Source organism: Aplidium turbinatum, chromosome 2, assembly GCF_918807975.1.
Source record: "Aplidium turbinatum chromosome 2, kaAplTurb1.1, whole genome shotgun sequence".
NCBI classification, from domain to species: domain Eukaryota; kingdom Metazoa; phylum Chordata; class Ascidiacea; order Aplousobranchia; family Polyclinidae; genus Aplidium; species Aplidium turbinatum.
In genome coordinates this window covers 6,893,816-6,911,002 of record NC_137473.1, presented here as the reverse complement: position 1 = coordinate 6,911,002, position 17,187 = coordinate 6,893,816, and the positions used below count along the sequence as shown (strand labels likewise).

Here is a 17,187-nt window from a genome sequence, read left to right as displayed (position 1 = left end):
AATAAAGCGAACTAATTCGAGGCCACCTCAATGCAGTAAACACTGTAGCGCAAAGAACAGCAAGTTGTTGGCAATCAGAGCAACCCATCCAGCAAATTAACTATTTTTTTCCATCTACATAAACGTATCCAAACGTTTGAATTATTGTTGAGAAGTTCTTAAAACCCTACAAGGCAGATAACAATTGGATAATATTGCTGTTTTTTTTTTAACAAACATCGTAAAACTCCCAATAATTTAAATTGATTGAACTTTTTACGGTGTTCTACAAAATTCATCATTATCATTATTAGAAACTGACACTCAAGGAAAAGTAAACACAACTCCCAAACGAATTCATTTCACATTTGCTCTACATTCAAGCCGCCAAAATATAACTGACAGCATACAAACGAAACAATATGATTTGTCTATTTTGAACCTACATACAAATTTTCTAGCCATTAAAAATTAACTTTTTGCCTTGTTTTAATGTCTAGCAATGCTAAAACGTTGTAAAAACTTCATCTGGTTCATCTTCATCAAAGAGATAAACTAACTTCATCTGGTTAGTTTATCTCTTTGGAAGAATGAAAAGGTTTCTGGCTACAACTGAAAGTTACAGATAAACTTGTTTTTTGCAATGGGCTCTGGGTTTAATACCCAAAAACTATCTTTATACTACTGGCGTGGATCACCTCAGGATCACTCCAAGATTGCTAGCATCACAATAAATTAAAAGAATATGAAGGAATGTTGTTAGGCTAGCTGTCGTAGTTTATGCTATTGCGTACGTCACTGCTAATGCACGTACAGACGCACAATAATTTTACAATATAAATTTGAATAATCTACAATCTACATAACTCGTTTATGGAACAAATCACTACGTCTGTAGGCCTATCAGGAACAGTAGTTGGCTTGAAAAAATCTTTTCCTAGCCTAAAAACACGTTGGTAGACTACATATATACTACATCTGTCGGCCCCGTTAGGTCTGTGGTTACGCCCCCGGCTCAAGTTCACGCGGTACTGGTTCGACTCTTAGGGTGTGCGCCTGACCAAGCACGTTAAGGACCGCGCTCCATTCAGCGGCACCTAGTGAATGGAATAATTCCGTAGTAACAACATTTCTACAATCGGAAACTTCACACTGCCAATCTCGGTAACCGGCCATGCATCAAGAACCTCTACAAGTGTGTGAAACTCCCAGGAATCCCCTATCAAGGCTTTGTTCGTCCGACAATAAAGATTCAAACCCAACCAACCATATACAATACATAAAATGCATCTGCCCGATCAGATAAAGCACTAACTTTTGATACGGTCACGAGTCAGATACATGGATGTAGAGCAGTCATGAATATTGTCGCAGGCTGCACAAAAGCTGTACGCGGGTCGGATCCGGCCTGCACTTTGCCCACCTCTGCTAAAGTATTAACAAGTCGGTCACTCACATCACCTGGGACTGATAATCACTGGTCAGGCAGTGAACACCTCACACCCAAATGCAGGACCGCTAAGGGATGTTTTTGGCCCGGTACCAATGAGATTCTTGGCCTCCAATTCAAAAACTTATTTGTTTTGGCAAATGGAAAGCTATTCTATTTTGTCATACATGAAGAAAAAAATCGAGATCTATAGAAGATTGCGAGAGTGGACGTAGGGATGAGGATGCTGATGGTGCTAGTAGCATGGGGTTCACTAGGCTAACTTCTAATCTGATTGAGAGAACGAATTCTGATGTATCAACAACCGGTGGGTAGTGGGCCGTGAGTATCTTTAAATATTAATCAAAGAGATAGGCATTGGCCTATTGTCACTGTCACTATTGTCGCAAATCACTCGGCCGACATTTCTGAATTAGCCCCCCCCCAAGTTTTTTTCTGGTTGCGCTACTTCCCACCTCTGTTATAGTCTAAACAAGTCGGTCACTCACATCATCCGGGACTGATACACTGGTCCAGGCAGTGAACAACTCACACCCAAATGCAGGACCGCTGAAGGATGTTTTTGGCCCGGTACCAATGAGAAACGCACTACCTGACTATAATATTTCCTATGAACATACGATGCGATCTTCTAAGTTGCCTGGTCCTTAGAAAGGTGTAAGCCTCTAAAATCATCTCGGGGCCAAAGTAGCCTACCCCTTGTCAACGCTACTGGCTACACTATTAGTAGCTTTGACAGGGGAGTCCAGGAGATATTTTGGACCTAGTTTCGGAATTATTACGGAATTATTCCATTCACTAGGTACCGCTGAATGGAGAACAGTCATTAACGTGCGTTGGTCAAGCGCACAACCTAAGAGTCGAACCAGCGCCTCGTGAAGAGCCGGGGGCGCAACCACTGAGCTGACGGGGCAGACAGGTGGACAGATGCACTTTATATATGTAATCTACCAACGTGTTTTTAGGCTAGGAAAATACTTTTCAAAACAACCCCTGTTCCTGATGGGGCTACAGAGTACAGACGTAGTGATTTGTTCCATGAACGAGTTATGCAGATTCTTCAAATTTATATTGTAAAATTATTGTGCGTCTGTGTGTGCATTAATAGTGGCGCACGCAATTGCTGAGATGTTGCCTGAATTGCTGCCTCATAAGCAAGAAGAAGAAGAAGGCGTACGCAATAGTGTAAACTACGACAGCTAGCCTAACAACATTCCTTCATATTCTTTTAATTTATTGTGATGCTGGCAATCTTGGAGTGATCCTGAGGTGATCCGCACAAGTAGCCTAAACATAGTTTTAAGTAGACCAAAGCCCATTGCAAAAAACAAGTTCATCTGTAACTTTCAGTTTGCAGTCAGAAACCTTTTCATTCTTCCAAAGAGATAAATTAATCAGATGAAGTTGTTTTTTACAACGTTTTAGCATTGCTAGACATTAAAACAATGCAAAAAGTTAATTTTTAATGGCTAGAAAGTTTGTATGTAGGTTCAAAATAGACAACTCATATTGTTCTGTTTGGATGCTGTCAGTCATTGAGATATCTTGGCGGCTTGAATATAGATCAAATGTGAAGTGACTTCGTTTGGGAGTTGTGTTTACTTTTCCTTGAGTGTCAGTTTCTGACAATGATAATGATGAATTTTTGTAGAACATCTTGAAAATTTCAATCAATTTACATTATGGGAAGTTTTACGCTGTTTGTTAAAAAACAGCACTAAAATCCAATTGTTATCTTTCTTGTTATAGGGTTTTAAGAACTTCTCAACTGGCAAATCAATTTCTTTCCATAATAATTCAAACGTTTGAATACGTTTATGTAGATGGAAAAAAGAATTAATTTGCTGGATGGGTTGCTCTGATTGCCAACAACTTGTTGCTTTTTGCGCTACAATGTTTACTGCATTGAGGTGCTCAACGATTTTAAAGTGAAATGAATTTTCAAGCATAAGTTCGCAGATCAGTTACAAAAATAAGTCGAATTAGTTCGCTTTATTTAGTTCAATTTTTTTTTTACTTTTCTGTTGGTAGTGTTCTATCACAACAACAGAAACTTACAAGAGACCACCAAATAAGATGTTTACGTTTAACCATTTAAACTAGCCTCAAAACCATACTGTGGCCTACTGAGAAAACCAAGAGTAAAATAGAAAGGAGAAAATTATGGTTTTCAGATTGCAACAACAGAAAATTGTAAAGTTTGGGACATTATTAAAGATGTTAAGGTCAGCGAGCGGACAATTAATGCAAAATAACCGATAACTAGATGCAGAGAAAGGATTAGCAAAAGGCAGTTGTAACCCTGTTGCAATGGTAAAAAGTAGCTGTCTGTTACGAAAATATTTGTTTGGTGTTTATTCAAAGTAGGCTATTGCTATAAAACAAAAAATAAATAACTAATTTTGCGTTGATATAACTGCAGTGTTGTTGAAAGCCACAACATAGACATAGTTAGAAAGCCTACAAAACATGCACTGCAGAATATTTATTTCGCACAACCATAGTTAAGTGTTTTAACAGTTTTATATAAGGACAAACATAATAAAATCTTTTAAGTTGATACAATTGTATACAGTATAAGTTTATACAATTGTATACAGCATAAGTTTATACAATTGTATACAGTATAAGTTTATACAGTTGTATACAGCATAAGTTTATACAATTGTATACAGTATAAGTTTATACAATTGTATACAGTATAAGTTTATACAATTGTATACAGTGTAAGTTTATACAATTGTATACAGTATACGTTTATACAATCATATACAATTGTATCATGTTGATTTTGGCAGCATGAAATGTAAAGTTAATTTCGAGCTTCGGTATGATCCATTTTACTGCTAATAAATGTGTGAAAAAGAACCGAGACCGGAAAGTTTCAATTTCCAGGTCCTTTTTAGAGCAAATGTTTATTGAAAGGCATACTGTGTTTTGTCTTTTTGCAGTTTGTCTAACCGAAAAACGTGTTCGTGTTCCTAAAAAAAGAGCAGGAACCGGATACTATAGGGTACATGTTTGTTAATTTTTCTATTGCAAAGCAGTTATAAGACCAGATCTCGAACAGTATAAAATGTAAGTTGTACGTAATCATTATTCCTTTATACATTATACCCGTAAAGAAATATATAATTTTTAAATAATATTAAACATAAACTGTTGCCGACGATTGTTCAATGTTTATCTGTTTCCTCTAGAGTCTGGATGACTACAATGCTGCGTTTGCTGGTACTCGTGTTTGGTCTTTCAGCAGGTAAGCTTTTGATTTCATGCAGAAAGTCAATGCACATGATCGGGTAAAGGTAGCCTAATCTCTAAATATTTTGAAAGGCGCTAAGCACATTGTCGCTGTGCTTATGATGGGAATACGCCTAGTATCCCAGACAGTAAAATCCATTAGTTTTACATGCAGACTTTGACATCTGCAAAAGTTAAATCAATGTTAAAATGACGAATTTTGCTGTCTGGGATGTTGTAATGCACGTAATCACTATTGTTATGGCACTAATGAAACTATAGTGTACTGCAATAGCTAGCTATACTAAAACAATATAACAAGCCGAATTTTTCTTAGTAGGCTATATAGTATATATCGTAAGGCCACGATCGTAACACAAGTTGCCCTCGCCTCCGCCCAGTTGCCAGTAGCTTCTTGGAAGGTGTTTCTTGGATGTTGACCGTGTTATTGAAATTATATTACTTTGTATTTTTAGAACTAGTAGAATCAGTGTAAAATGTCAGAGCAAGTTCACAATAAATTTAATTTCCAATTGGACCTTTTTCTTTAGGTTAAAAGCTGTTTTGTAGCCAGCGCGGTCTGCGGCTGCCGATGATACAGTCTAGTAGGCTATTAATTTTATCAACCAAAAACGGCAAAAAGCATTTCTAGAAAAGCAAAGAAATTTATTACACTGGCCAATAAAAAGAACTTTTTTCCAAGTGCCGAAGATATTTTAACGGTTTCTGGGAGATTTTTGGCCACTGAATCCGAAATTGACATCGGTTTCTTTGAATTGGCTCTAATTTTTGAGATATTTCATGGTTTTGCTCTAAAAAGTGGGTCATTTCATATCAAAACAGCCAATATGAAGATATCTTGTATATGGTACCTCTCAGATTTTGCTGAAAAGTTGTGCCTAAAATGCTATGCCTGAGGCCACCAAACGAAAGAATCCTAAGTTTCAGAACAATATCTTAAACGGCTTTTCCATGGCGGCGATTTGAATTTCGGGCGCTACCCTCGTTTTTGACTTGGGGTAGGTCTAGCGAATAGCAATTTCAGCCATTTTCAGAGCCTCATAACTTTTATTGTAATTGCGGTAGAAGACTAAAAATTGCTGTGCTAGTTCATTATAAACTATACTACACAATTCAATAATAAAGAGCAACATTTCATGATGCATAAGTGTTAGGTGGGTCATCAAAATCTTGTTTTTTTGGCCCGTATAAGTGTTTTTTTTCAATTTTCAAGTGCTTCTACCACACGAACCAATCAAAATATTTTTCTAAAACCTACGGATTGAGTGCTCGAAAATACAAACTTAACCAAAAAGATTATGAAAATGTTCTGCTACTACTTCCACAGTTTCTTAGACAATAGATGATAGATAAGCTGATTTGAGCTATGCATTTTACATAATGCAAAATTATAGTGCAGAAAACAATTTAATTTTTGAACACGACTTGATCATTTTCCTACAATTTTATCTCCACACCATAGCTCATTGGTTACAGGTAAGTACTTTTTCATGGGTGAGTTCAGTTTAATGTTTTGCTGGCGATAAACAAACAAAAAGTACATACAAATTGAGTGTCAATCAGCACAACAGGATGACAACGAAAGACCTGTAAGGTCATCTGAGGTGAAGAGGTGAAAGCATCCTTTTGAACATAAATTAATGGGGAACAGTGTCAGCATTTCAATGTTTATGATCGCTAAGCATAGTACCTACTTATCTTCACTGTTTTCATGATAAATCATTGTTGAATTTTCTCTGACCTACATTACGGACTTGCGATTATTTGCTAAAAATTACCAAAATGTTACATTTTAAAGACATAAAATTTATAGTGAAGGAGTTTGATCAACAAAGATTTTATTTCATGAAATAAAAGAATAAATGTATGTGTTTGTCTGGTATAAATTTCAGCATGACCATAAAATGCCTGCGCGGTCATTTGGGGCTCTAAACATAGGAATAAAAATGAGCCATTTCTGCGTGATACGGTTTTCAGACCCCAATAAGATCTCTGTTAATGGCACCACAACTCCCAAATTCAAGTTGGCAGAAGAAAAGTTTCCAAATATTACAAATAATTAGGTTTTAGAGAAATAGTTTGATTGGTTTGGGTAGTAGAAGCATTTGGAAATTGAAAATACCACTTATACGGGCCAAAAAAACAAGATTTTGATGACCTACCTAACACCTATGCATTACGAGATGTTGTTTTTTACTATTAAATGGTATAGTATATAATGAACTAGCACAGCAATTTTTAGTCTTCTACTGCAATTACAATAATAATTATGAGGCTCTGAAAATGGCTGAAATTGCTATTCGCTACCCCTACCTCCAAGTCAAAAACGAGGGTAGCGCCCGAAATTCAAATGGCCGCCATAGGAAAACCGTTTAAAATATTGTTCTAAAACTTAGGATTCTTTCGTTTGGTGGCCTAAGGCATAGTATGACAACTTTTCAGCAACATCTGAGAGGTACCATCTTATATTTTCTGTTTAGATATGGAATGACCCACTTTTTAGAGCAAAACCATGAAATATCTTAAAAATTAGAGCCAATTCGTAACAACCAAAGTCATTTTCGGATTCAGCGGCATTAAAATACCCCGAAACCGTTAAAACTTTTTTGGCACCAAAATGTGTGTTGACCAATGTTATCAGTTCAATCATATATAGCTAAAATCGATATCGATCAGCTAGAAGCTACATCAACTGCAATATTCTAGAAAAGCATTTTCGTTTGTTTCATTTTTATTGTTTGTTTTTATTAATTCCTGGATAAAATATAGCGTAGCATTGACTTATACTCTCACACAGGGATGGAGGAACCACGTGGGCCTGGGCCCACCTACTTCATTTTTTGGGTAGGCCTGGCCCACCTACTTTTGAAAGCCAAATTTCTTTGAAAAGGTAGCGAAAACGGCAAATCAGAGAGGGAGTTCCAAAAAAAGGTCTTCACTCATTTGATGCACAGTAGTTTGATTATCTTTGATAGCTCAATGATGAAATCCAATCTTCAAACTTTTCCGTTGAGTCCATTATTGATGTGCAGCACGTGTGGGTGCGGTTGCGTGTGATTGGTGGAGCAATCTATCAATCAATATATTTATTCTCTATGCTCTCTATAGTTAGAACAGTGATATCATTACATATGCACGTACTGTATAATGCTGCATATAATTTTTTCCAGGTGGTATTATAACTTGTGTGTGTATTGTTGCCTTGTGTGTACATCGCCACATTTTGTACAGCGTTATAGAGCAATTCAACAATTTTGTACATTTTTTGATCAAATCCGGCCCAAAAATGGAAAATTTTGCCTGTTGGCACGAAAGGCAATTATGAAAACGCAATGTGTAAACCAGGGGTCGGCAACCTGTTTCTAACAGCGGGCCAAAGCCAAACTTTACATGGACTTGGCGGGCCGTAGCCTATGCCAGTTTTGATAGCTTTAGAGGCATGATTTCAAGGCGTTGACGTTGCCTAATGCCTTCAGAATATCGGCTAGTCCTAATATCCTTGACGGGAATAAGCTGAAGAAATTCTTAAACATCAAAATCTTTGTTTACTGCACGTACAAATACTCCCAGCTCAGCTGTAGGCTTATCTGTCGTGACTGTGCTCTCATCTATTGCCATTACGAAGAACTGTAGATAAACAAAAACTTTTTGCTAGATGTTACGTTCTCCGATATCTCTTGTTTTCGTCGAGTTAGGGTTCTTGTTGAAAGACTTAGGCGTATATCTAAAAAGTAGTTTGTTTTTTCTCTGGACATATGTTTTCAATAACATTCATCTTACACCTTTTCCCAAATTCTCCATCACTATAACTTACGATTTTTTGTCTTTTGGCTTGATTGGACTACCTTGTAGCTAGAAAAAAAAAATTCTGATTCATTAATTGGTTTTCCTTTCCTTTGTAACAGAGAAATTTGCTGTTTTCAAGCTATTTTTGGGTAAATTAACTTTGCCGTTCCTTGTTTGACCCATTAACTTGGGAAAAAATAACATGTGTTTGTATAACGATTTAAAATATTAGGAATGCAACAATGTTATGGGGGGTCTGGGGGGCGTAGCCCCCCAGATGTTGGGTTGACTTTGACTGCTGCGCCTCTGGGCCCACCTACTTTTAAAATGGTTCCTCCATCCCTGCTCTCACAACTGAAAAAAACAAAAAAAAAACATCGCTAAATAGCCTAACAAACAGTGCGTATCCCACATAAGGCTGAAAAAGTCTGTAAAAGGTTTTAGAAACTAGCATGGCCACCTGAAGATGCGGCCTGATTTGTCACATTTTGCAGATTTTGATTACAGCTACTGTTAGTGTTTGCCTGACATTTTCTGAAATGTTTTTACTTTCTGCGGTTTCCTAATGACAAAAAACTTTTTTGTTGCCTTGGGGAAGCAGTAACAAATGAGCAAAAGTAAGTTGAAAAACGCAAAATCAGACTGTTATTGAAAAATTAACAGTCTGACTAAAATCTTCGAAATCGAATTTTTTTTGTTTTTAAACATGTGAGGATGTTAAAACCTATTGTGTCATCTGGGAAAAGAATAAAGTAATCGTAAAAATCTAATTTTTATAAAAACTTATTTAAACGTTCGCCCAAAGTTAGAAAAACCTGGAAATTTCTGCAAAATGTGACAAATCAGGCCATATCTTTAGGTGGCCATGAAACTAGTAACTGCATTTGAAGTAATTTTAATAATAAATTAATCCTAAATGTATATAAACCGTTTATGCTTAGTGAATCTAAGACCAAAGTTTACAAACTTATAAAGTAGCAACTTAAACTTTTGAATTGGAAAAAAATCAGTAATAAAACTTTGATAGATAGAGACTTACGAAACAAAGTAGCTTCAATGGCTTGGATATATTATGGTGCATAAAGAAATACAAAAAATCAATAATAAAACGGTGCACGGTCGTTTGGTCGACAGACATTTGGTCGACAGGACGTTTGGTCGACAGGACGTTAGGTCGACAGAACGATTCATTTTTGGGTTAGGGTTAGGATTAGAGTCAGAGTTAGATTAGGGTTATGGTTAGTTAACTAACCCTAACCCTAAAATAAATCGTTCTGTCGACCTAACGTCCTGTCGACCAAACGTCCTGTCGACCAAATGTCTGTCGACCAAACGTCCTGTCGACCAAATGACCGGGTACCAATAAAACTGCTATTACAGCTATCAACAAAGCTTCGGCGGAAATCAAGATCATCTGTGAATACGATTATGAAGACTCCAAAGGAGTGAATTTGTCTTGTCCTGGCAATGAAGTCGTCAGTGTGATTGATGCATATTATGGAAGAACGAGTTTGGATCAGTAAGTTCACAAATTATTGCTTTTGCAGTCACTTTAAAAAGCGTTCATGAATCTGTCACTTTATATACTCGTCGATGCAGACTGCAGTCGTCCATTCTGTCAGCAACATCCTCTTTAATTCTCAATGTTTTCTTTTGTCACACAGTCTCTCCTCCTTTTTTGAGATTCATCGCTTTCGATTTCAATTTCCAATTTCAAAAAATCTAATTCTTCCTCCGACACCTTCTTCATCCATCCATGCGTTTTAACCACCGAAGAAGTGTCTCAGATTATCTTTCAACTCCCCAAACTTGCAGTAGTTTTCTGATAGGCCTAATTTTATTTATTTCTCAGTCCTGCTAAAGACCACCGCAGCTTTTCCATTTGAGCCACTGTTCCAGACGGTTGTTCGCCTGGTCAAACGTCATGTAGAAACCGTTCGGGTCTACTGAATATTACGTCATGGAAATTCCTAAAACATGAGCCAAAATTGCACCATCGTCCGTAAGACTCGTTTCAAACCTGTTTAAACCTGTTTCAGTTGAAACCTGTTTGGACATGAAATTGCGTCACACGAACTGCTCTCGTGCCTTTGAGTTATCACAAATTTTTCTGATTCATTCTCGAAGTTGTTTGTTGGAAGTCGGTCGCACATTTAACTGGTTTATTTGGTGCTTGCTAACTGGACAAATTCTCCGTCTTTTATCCAAGTAATCTGTATCGTAGTGACAGTTTTTAGAGGTGCAAGGCGTTGCATTTCGATTTCGATAGCCGCGGGCTAATTTTACAGGAATACACTTTTGAAAAGACGTTTCGAAAGAGTGTTTATTTTTCGGTCACCTACATGCAGACGAACGGATTCGGGAATCTTATGTTACAATTTTCCCACGAAGAGATTATGGTTTACCGCTGTGACCATAAAAAATAAAAGACGAGTTCTTGTCAGTTGGTAGGTCAAGAAGAAATTAAAGCATAAAAAATAAAAGACGAGTTCTTGTCAGTTGGTAGGTCAAGAAGAAATTAAAGCATAAAAAAATAAAAGACGAGTTCTTGTCAGTTGGTAGGTCAAGAAGAAATTAAAGCAAGAAAAATAAAAAACGATTTGTTAGCTGGTAGGCCAAGAAGCACTTGAAGGCATAAAAATAAACGACGTGTTTGTTGTCAGCTAGTGCAGAAGAACTACTTAGAAGGACAAGAAATAATAAAAGAAGATTTGTTGGTTGGTAGTCTACACTCTTACAGAAGCAAAGAAACTTAAAGACATTTCTTCTCAGTTTAGTACTGAAGAAAAATAACTTTGACATTCATTGGCAAGAAAGAAGATTAAAAGACAATCCATCTGTGCTTGTAGATTCAAGTGGAAGAATCCAAGCAAGTTTTGTGGACTTTAGGACTTCATACCCGTACAGCTACGGTATCGTGCATTTAAATTCTTTTTTGTATTTTTTACGGTCTTTGCAGTTAAGTTTTTTATAACTACTGTAGCCTAATAATTTGTGTGTTTGTGTAACTTAATTTTTTTAATTGTTAAATTTAGCCCCAACATTTAATATGTCTACACTCGGTGGCGACAAGGACTCGACCGCCGTAGACTTGACTGAGTTTAAGCCTGATGATGTTCTTTGCGGTCGGGCAGGCCATTCTGGGGAGGGACCCAATAACGATGAGGCTAAGTCAGTTCGAGAGGCCCGGCATCTTAGACGGGATATTTTGACTCAAATTGGGGAACTTTCTGTAGCCCTAGGTTCTTTGAGTGATAAGCAGGAACTGTTAATTTTTAGATCTAAGTTCTCTACTTTAGAAAAGGAATTGCTGCATTTCCATGCTCTTTTGACTAAAATCTTTAACTCTGCAATCTTGGCAGAACTTCGTGATAGGGTAGATCCCGAATTTAACTCTTTAAAACATAACTTCGAACAAAAAAAAAGTGAGTTCTCAGATAGGTTGGATGCTGACATACATCCTGAGGATAGCGCCTCAAACGTAAGCACTAGGATGTCTGAGAGCTCGTCACGGATAGTTACACAAATTAACCTACAGTTAAAACGAGAGGAGCTCCAGATACAAGCTGAGGCCGAAGCGAGAGCTGAGGCCATACGAGCTGAGGCTGCTGCGAAAGCTGCAGAGGCCGCCGTGAGAGCAGCTGAGACCGCCGCGAAAGCCGAAGCGAGAGCTGCTGAGTTCGCACTCAAAGACGCTCAGTTGAGGGCTGAACAACGAAAAGAGGTAGTTTTAGCTGAATATCGATCAGAGGCGGGCTCCCGGCGTAGCTCTAAGAAGAGCTCTTCTATTCCAGAAATGAACATCAATCGCAGTTTAATTTACATAACCTTTTCCAAACGCCCGTTCAACCTGTGAGTGGACCAGGGCAATCCACACGTTTTCCAGCTGTTTCAGGAGGTCTCGGGGCCGCGGCTAAGGGTCTTCCGAATGCTGTAGAGCCAAGGTCTGTGAATTACAACCGAACTCCTCCCCCAGAGCGTACAGGTCACGGGGCCGCCATTAGCAGTAATGCTTTGCCCCCTTCACAGTTTTCTGCGCCGCTAGGTTTTGATCGCCCAGCTACACGTAATTTGGGTGGTTGTGAGAGGCGTATCGCGTCTCCTGATTTTAACGTGTGTGAGGATCGTGATCGGGCTGTGCATGTGACTGAGCCCACTCAGCCCCTTAAGGGATATAGCTTGTCTTCTCCCGCTAAATCGAGTTCTCAACAGCAGGATTGCTTTTTTGAATACCAAAATAGTAGGACGTTCTTCGATAAGGCGGCCTTGATTGGTTACGATGGTAATAATATGCCATTTGTCTTCTTTAAAAATCGTGTTATGGCCTTGATGGCAGCTTCGCCCTTTAAGGGAACTCGTTTGACTTTGTTGCAAGCAGCTTGTGTTAGAACAGCTGCACAAACGATTGCTAATTTGGTTTTCGACACTCCTGGCTTGTCAGAAGAAGACAGGATAGAAATGTCGTTAGCTCGCTTGTCCCAACGTTTTGGAGTTCGTGGAGGTCTTTTCGCAGAACCAGAAATTAGAAAGTATCGCTATGGTAGCAAATTGACTTCGATCTCTTCCAGTGATTTGAAAGAGTTTAAAGATGAATTGTCGCAGTGTCTGCTTTACGCGCAAGCTTATGGTCAGCGTGATAAATTAGAAGGACGTTTTGTTTTGGATTTGGCTAAGCGACTCCCGTTTGACGCTAAGCAGCGTTATCTTGACTTTTTAGGTGATCAGTATGGTAGCACTGAGGAACCTACTTTTCAGAGTTTGTTTGAATTTGTAGTTCGAGAAGAAACGCGTAAGTCGACTGATTTTAGCATTATGCTAATGGGCGATTCTGGGGAGTCGCAGCATTTTAAAAAGTTTGGCAAAGAAAAATTGCCTTCATGTCCGGTTAGGCAGACGTCCGTAAAACCCCATGATGATGTGATGTCAGGGAGTTCGCAGTACTCGACTGTTGTTGGCGCACCGCGCGGTGGTGAAGCCAGACGTAAAAACCTACCGGCATGCATTTGTTGTTCGTCACGTGGTCAAGTTGAATATCATTTTTTGTCTAATTGTAAAGAATTTTTGCGCTTGACACCTAAAGATCGGAGAGATGTCATTGTGAAAGCTGGCAAATGCTTGAATTGTTTGCGCCAGCATATGGTTAGGGATTGCGTTCATGCAAATAACTGTCGTAAGTGTGGGCCTAACAACGATAGGAAACACTATTTTCTTCTGCATGATTTTTATGTGACGTCACGTGATTCTCTGGATTCTGTTGGGAAAGATGATGCTCGTGCCAGAGTTCCTGTGCGTAATGTTAAGATTGGAAATGTTAAAGCAGCTTTTAACCGCGTTACTGCTGCTCGTGTTTTGAATCCAATGACTGGCAAATCGAAGTTGGTGTATTGTCAGCATGACCCTGGTTCGCAGTTGACGCTTGTTTCGAGTGATTTGGTGTGTGAACTTGATCTTAAACCGTACGATAAAGCGTCGTTTAAAATGGATACCCTGGCTGGTCAGAAAGCTACTTGTGCTGACCTTGTCAAGCTCAACATCCAGTCGTTAGAGACAGATGAACTGTTTTGTGATATAACTTCGGTGGTTAACCCAGCTTGGGCTGACGATGTTAAAACTTTACCGCATAAACAAGATTTAAATGGTTTCCGTCATTTTCATGACGTGAATATGTTTCAATTGAATGATTGTAGTACTGTAGATGTACTGATTGGCAACGACAACGCTTATTTGATGTGTGCAAAAAAAGAGGGTGTTGGTGAAAATCGTAGTGAACCACATGCTTTACTCACTCCTCTCGGCTGGTTGGCTTGTGGTGGTAAGTCACCCTTAGATGAAAGCGTTGCTAACGTGTGCAGAGTGCAGACGTCTTCAGAGTCGGATGTCATCTCTGGCTTTCAGCGTAAAATTGAGTCTCGTGATATGGAAATAGCAGACCTGAATAAAGTCATTCAGGATTTGACGTTGCAAAATGAAACCTGTGAATTGTCTCGCAATGATAATTTGGCTAGAGAACTTGTCGAACCGAATATTGAGTTGAAAGATGGTCGATTTGAGATACCTGTTCCGTTGAAGGAAGATATTGATCTACCTAACAATTTTGTGTTGGCGTCAGATAGAGCTGCTGCTTTAAGAAAGAAAGCTTTAAAACAACCTGAACTTCGTGATTTCCTTACTGACACCATGAAAGATCTTAAATCAAATGGCTATATTGAGCGTACTGGTGAAGCAGGAAATGTCAAGGGATTTGAATGGTATTTACCATACTTTGTTACGTCACAATTAAAAAAGCGCATTGTTTACGATGGCAAGTCTGAATTTCGAGGAACTTGTGTTAATGATGTAATGTTTTTGGGTCCTGACTTGTTAAACCCTCTGGTAGATGTCTTGGCTAGATTTCGGCTTGGTAGATTTGGTCTCATGGCTGATGTGACTAAATGCTTCTTTCAAATAAAGTTACCTGAGTCGCAAAGGGATTTGTTTCGTATATTGTGGTTTGAAGATGATGACCTTGAAAATGGTAGGATGGTACCATTTCGTTTTTGTGTACACCCTTGGGGAATAAAGAGTAGCCCGTATATCGCTTGCTTGGCTATGAAGAAAATGATCGAGCAGAATCCCAGCAGTGCTGGTGAATTGACTCTCTGCAATATTGCAAATAATATGTACATGGATGATTTTATATTTTCGGCTGATAGCTTAGAGGAAGCTCAGCAAATCACTCATGAATCAATTGCTTTGTTTGATAGCCGTGAGTTTAAACTTGGTAAGTGGAGTGCTAACAAGGAGGCTATGATTGTCTTGTCAAATTTGGATAATGAGATGCTTTCACCTTTGATTCGTGACATTGACTTTCAGACTGAAAATATGACTTTGCCATCAGCGAAGACATTGGGTTGGGTGTGGCAAACCGAGTCTGATGAGATGCGTATCGCATGTTCCTTAAAGCCCTTAGCTAAACACACGCGCCGAAGTATGCTCAGTCAGCTTGGACAAAATTTTGATCCGCTAGGCTTTGGAGCGCCATTTTTTCTAAAAGCACGCCTTATACTGTACTTCAGCAATTGGCGATAGACAAGTTTGATTGGGACACCGAGGTCCCTGATAGCTTTGTTAAAGAGTGGGAGTCGTGGCTTCGCTCTTTGGACCTGTTTAAGGATTTTTCGTTACCGAGATGGTATTTTGCAAACTCTGGTGTGTGCAGTCCGGATGATATTGTTTCATATCAATTGCATGGGTTTAGTGATGCTTCGGCGCAAGGTGGCGCCTGGGAGGCAATGGTTAAACAATTTAAAATTGCATTTTTTCACATTTTGGACTCTTCAATTCGCAAGCCCAATTTTATTGAACTGCTTACGTACACAGGCAGTGCCGTTCGGATCGTGAACGAACGCCCTTGGTACCTTTGAGTGACGACCCTAGGGATTTTACTGTCATCACCCCTGCCTCACTTTTGACCCCATACTTAGACCCATACTGTGCTGTTGGGCAACCACATGATCGTGACCAATTAAGAAGGGATTATCGGTTCAATTTGTCACTTTCTCAGCAGTTTTGGAGTAAATGGATCGATTTTTACTTGCCAGGTCTTCAGGGCCGGAAAAAATGGCTAAAAATGGCCGAGAATTTGGAGCCTGGTCAACTTGTAGTGGTAGGTTCTCTCCAGGACATTGGTAAACGTGGGAAGTATCAACTTGGGAGGGTGCATGAGGTAGTTCCACAAATTAGGAAAGGGAAGCCTGTGGTTCGTAGAGCTAAAGTTGCCGTCTACAACTATGATGAGAGTACGGGGAAAGTGAAAGTAGACTATGTGTTGAGGGATATTTCGTGCCTCGCCCCCGTAAAGAACACCTAAGTGTTAGGGTTTGAGCCTGGTTTTGTCTGCGGTGGCCGACCCTTGTCTGAGCCCAGAACAGTCGGTTATTATCGCAACCATGGTATATAGCGTCATTTTTTGCGTGTACCTAATACCTATGGTACCAATTTCATGTATCGTCGTGTTTATTCTTATTGCTATTCATTCTTTGCATGCCCTTTGTATTTGCGTATTAACTTAAACGTGAGTGATTCAAACAATTTGTGTATCATGTGTTTTTATTCATTGGCTCACAATTGTCGTCAATTTTTTTTTAGTTATGCCATGTCAGACTGTCATAACTAGGGGCCGCTATGTTCCAGACGGTTGTTCGCATGGTCAAACGTCATGTAGAAACCGTTCGGGTCTACTGAATATTACGTCATGGAAATTCCTAAAACATGAGCCAAAATTGCACCATCGTCCGTAAGACTCGTGTCAAACCTGTTTAAACCTGTTTCAGTTGAAACCTGTTTGGACATGAAATTGCGTCACACGAACTGCTCTCGTGCCTTTGAGTTATCACAAATTTTTCTGATTCATTCTCGAAGTTGTTTGTTGGAAGTCGGTCGCACATTTAACTGGTTTATTTGGTGCTTGCTAGCTGGACAAATTCTCCGTCTTTTATCCAAGTAATCTGTATCGTAGTGACAGTTTTTAGAGGTGCAAGGCGTTGCATTTCGATTTCGATAGCCGCGGGCTAATTTTACAGGAATACACTTTTGAAAAGACGTTTCGAAAGAGTGTTTATTTTTCGGTCACCTACATGCAGACGAACGGATTCGGGAATCTTATGTTACAATTTTCCCACGAAGAGATTATGGTTTACCGCTGTGACCAGCCACTTGTATTTTCCCTTCCC

The 17,187-nt window shown here is 39.0% G+C and overlaps 1 protein-coding gene across 1 annotated transcript in view; it reads left to right on the top strand.

The window, feature by feature from the left end:
* Positions 1 to 4,378: 4,378 nt before the first annotated feature.
* The window catches only part of LOC145765481 (uncharacterized), a 35,449-nt gene continuing 22,640 nt past the window's right edge, over positions 4,379 to 17,187 (top strand). Inside the window, exons 1-3 of the mRNA XM_082577307.1 lie at positions 4,379 to 4,507; positions 4,630 to 4,685; positions 9,857 to 9,995. Coding sequence (XP_082433433.1) covers positions 4,637 to 4,685; positions 9,857 to 9,995 — 188 coding nt within the window. The 5' untranslated portion in view covers positions 4,379 to 4,507; positions 4,630 to 4,636. The remainder of the gene's footprint in view (positions 4,508 to 4,629; positions 4,686 to 9,856; positions 9,996 to 17,187) is intronic.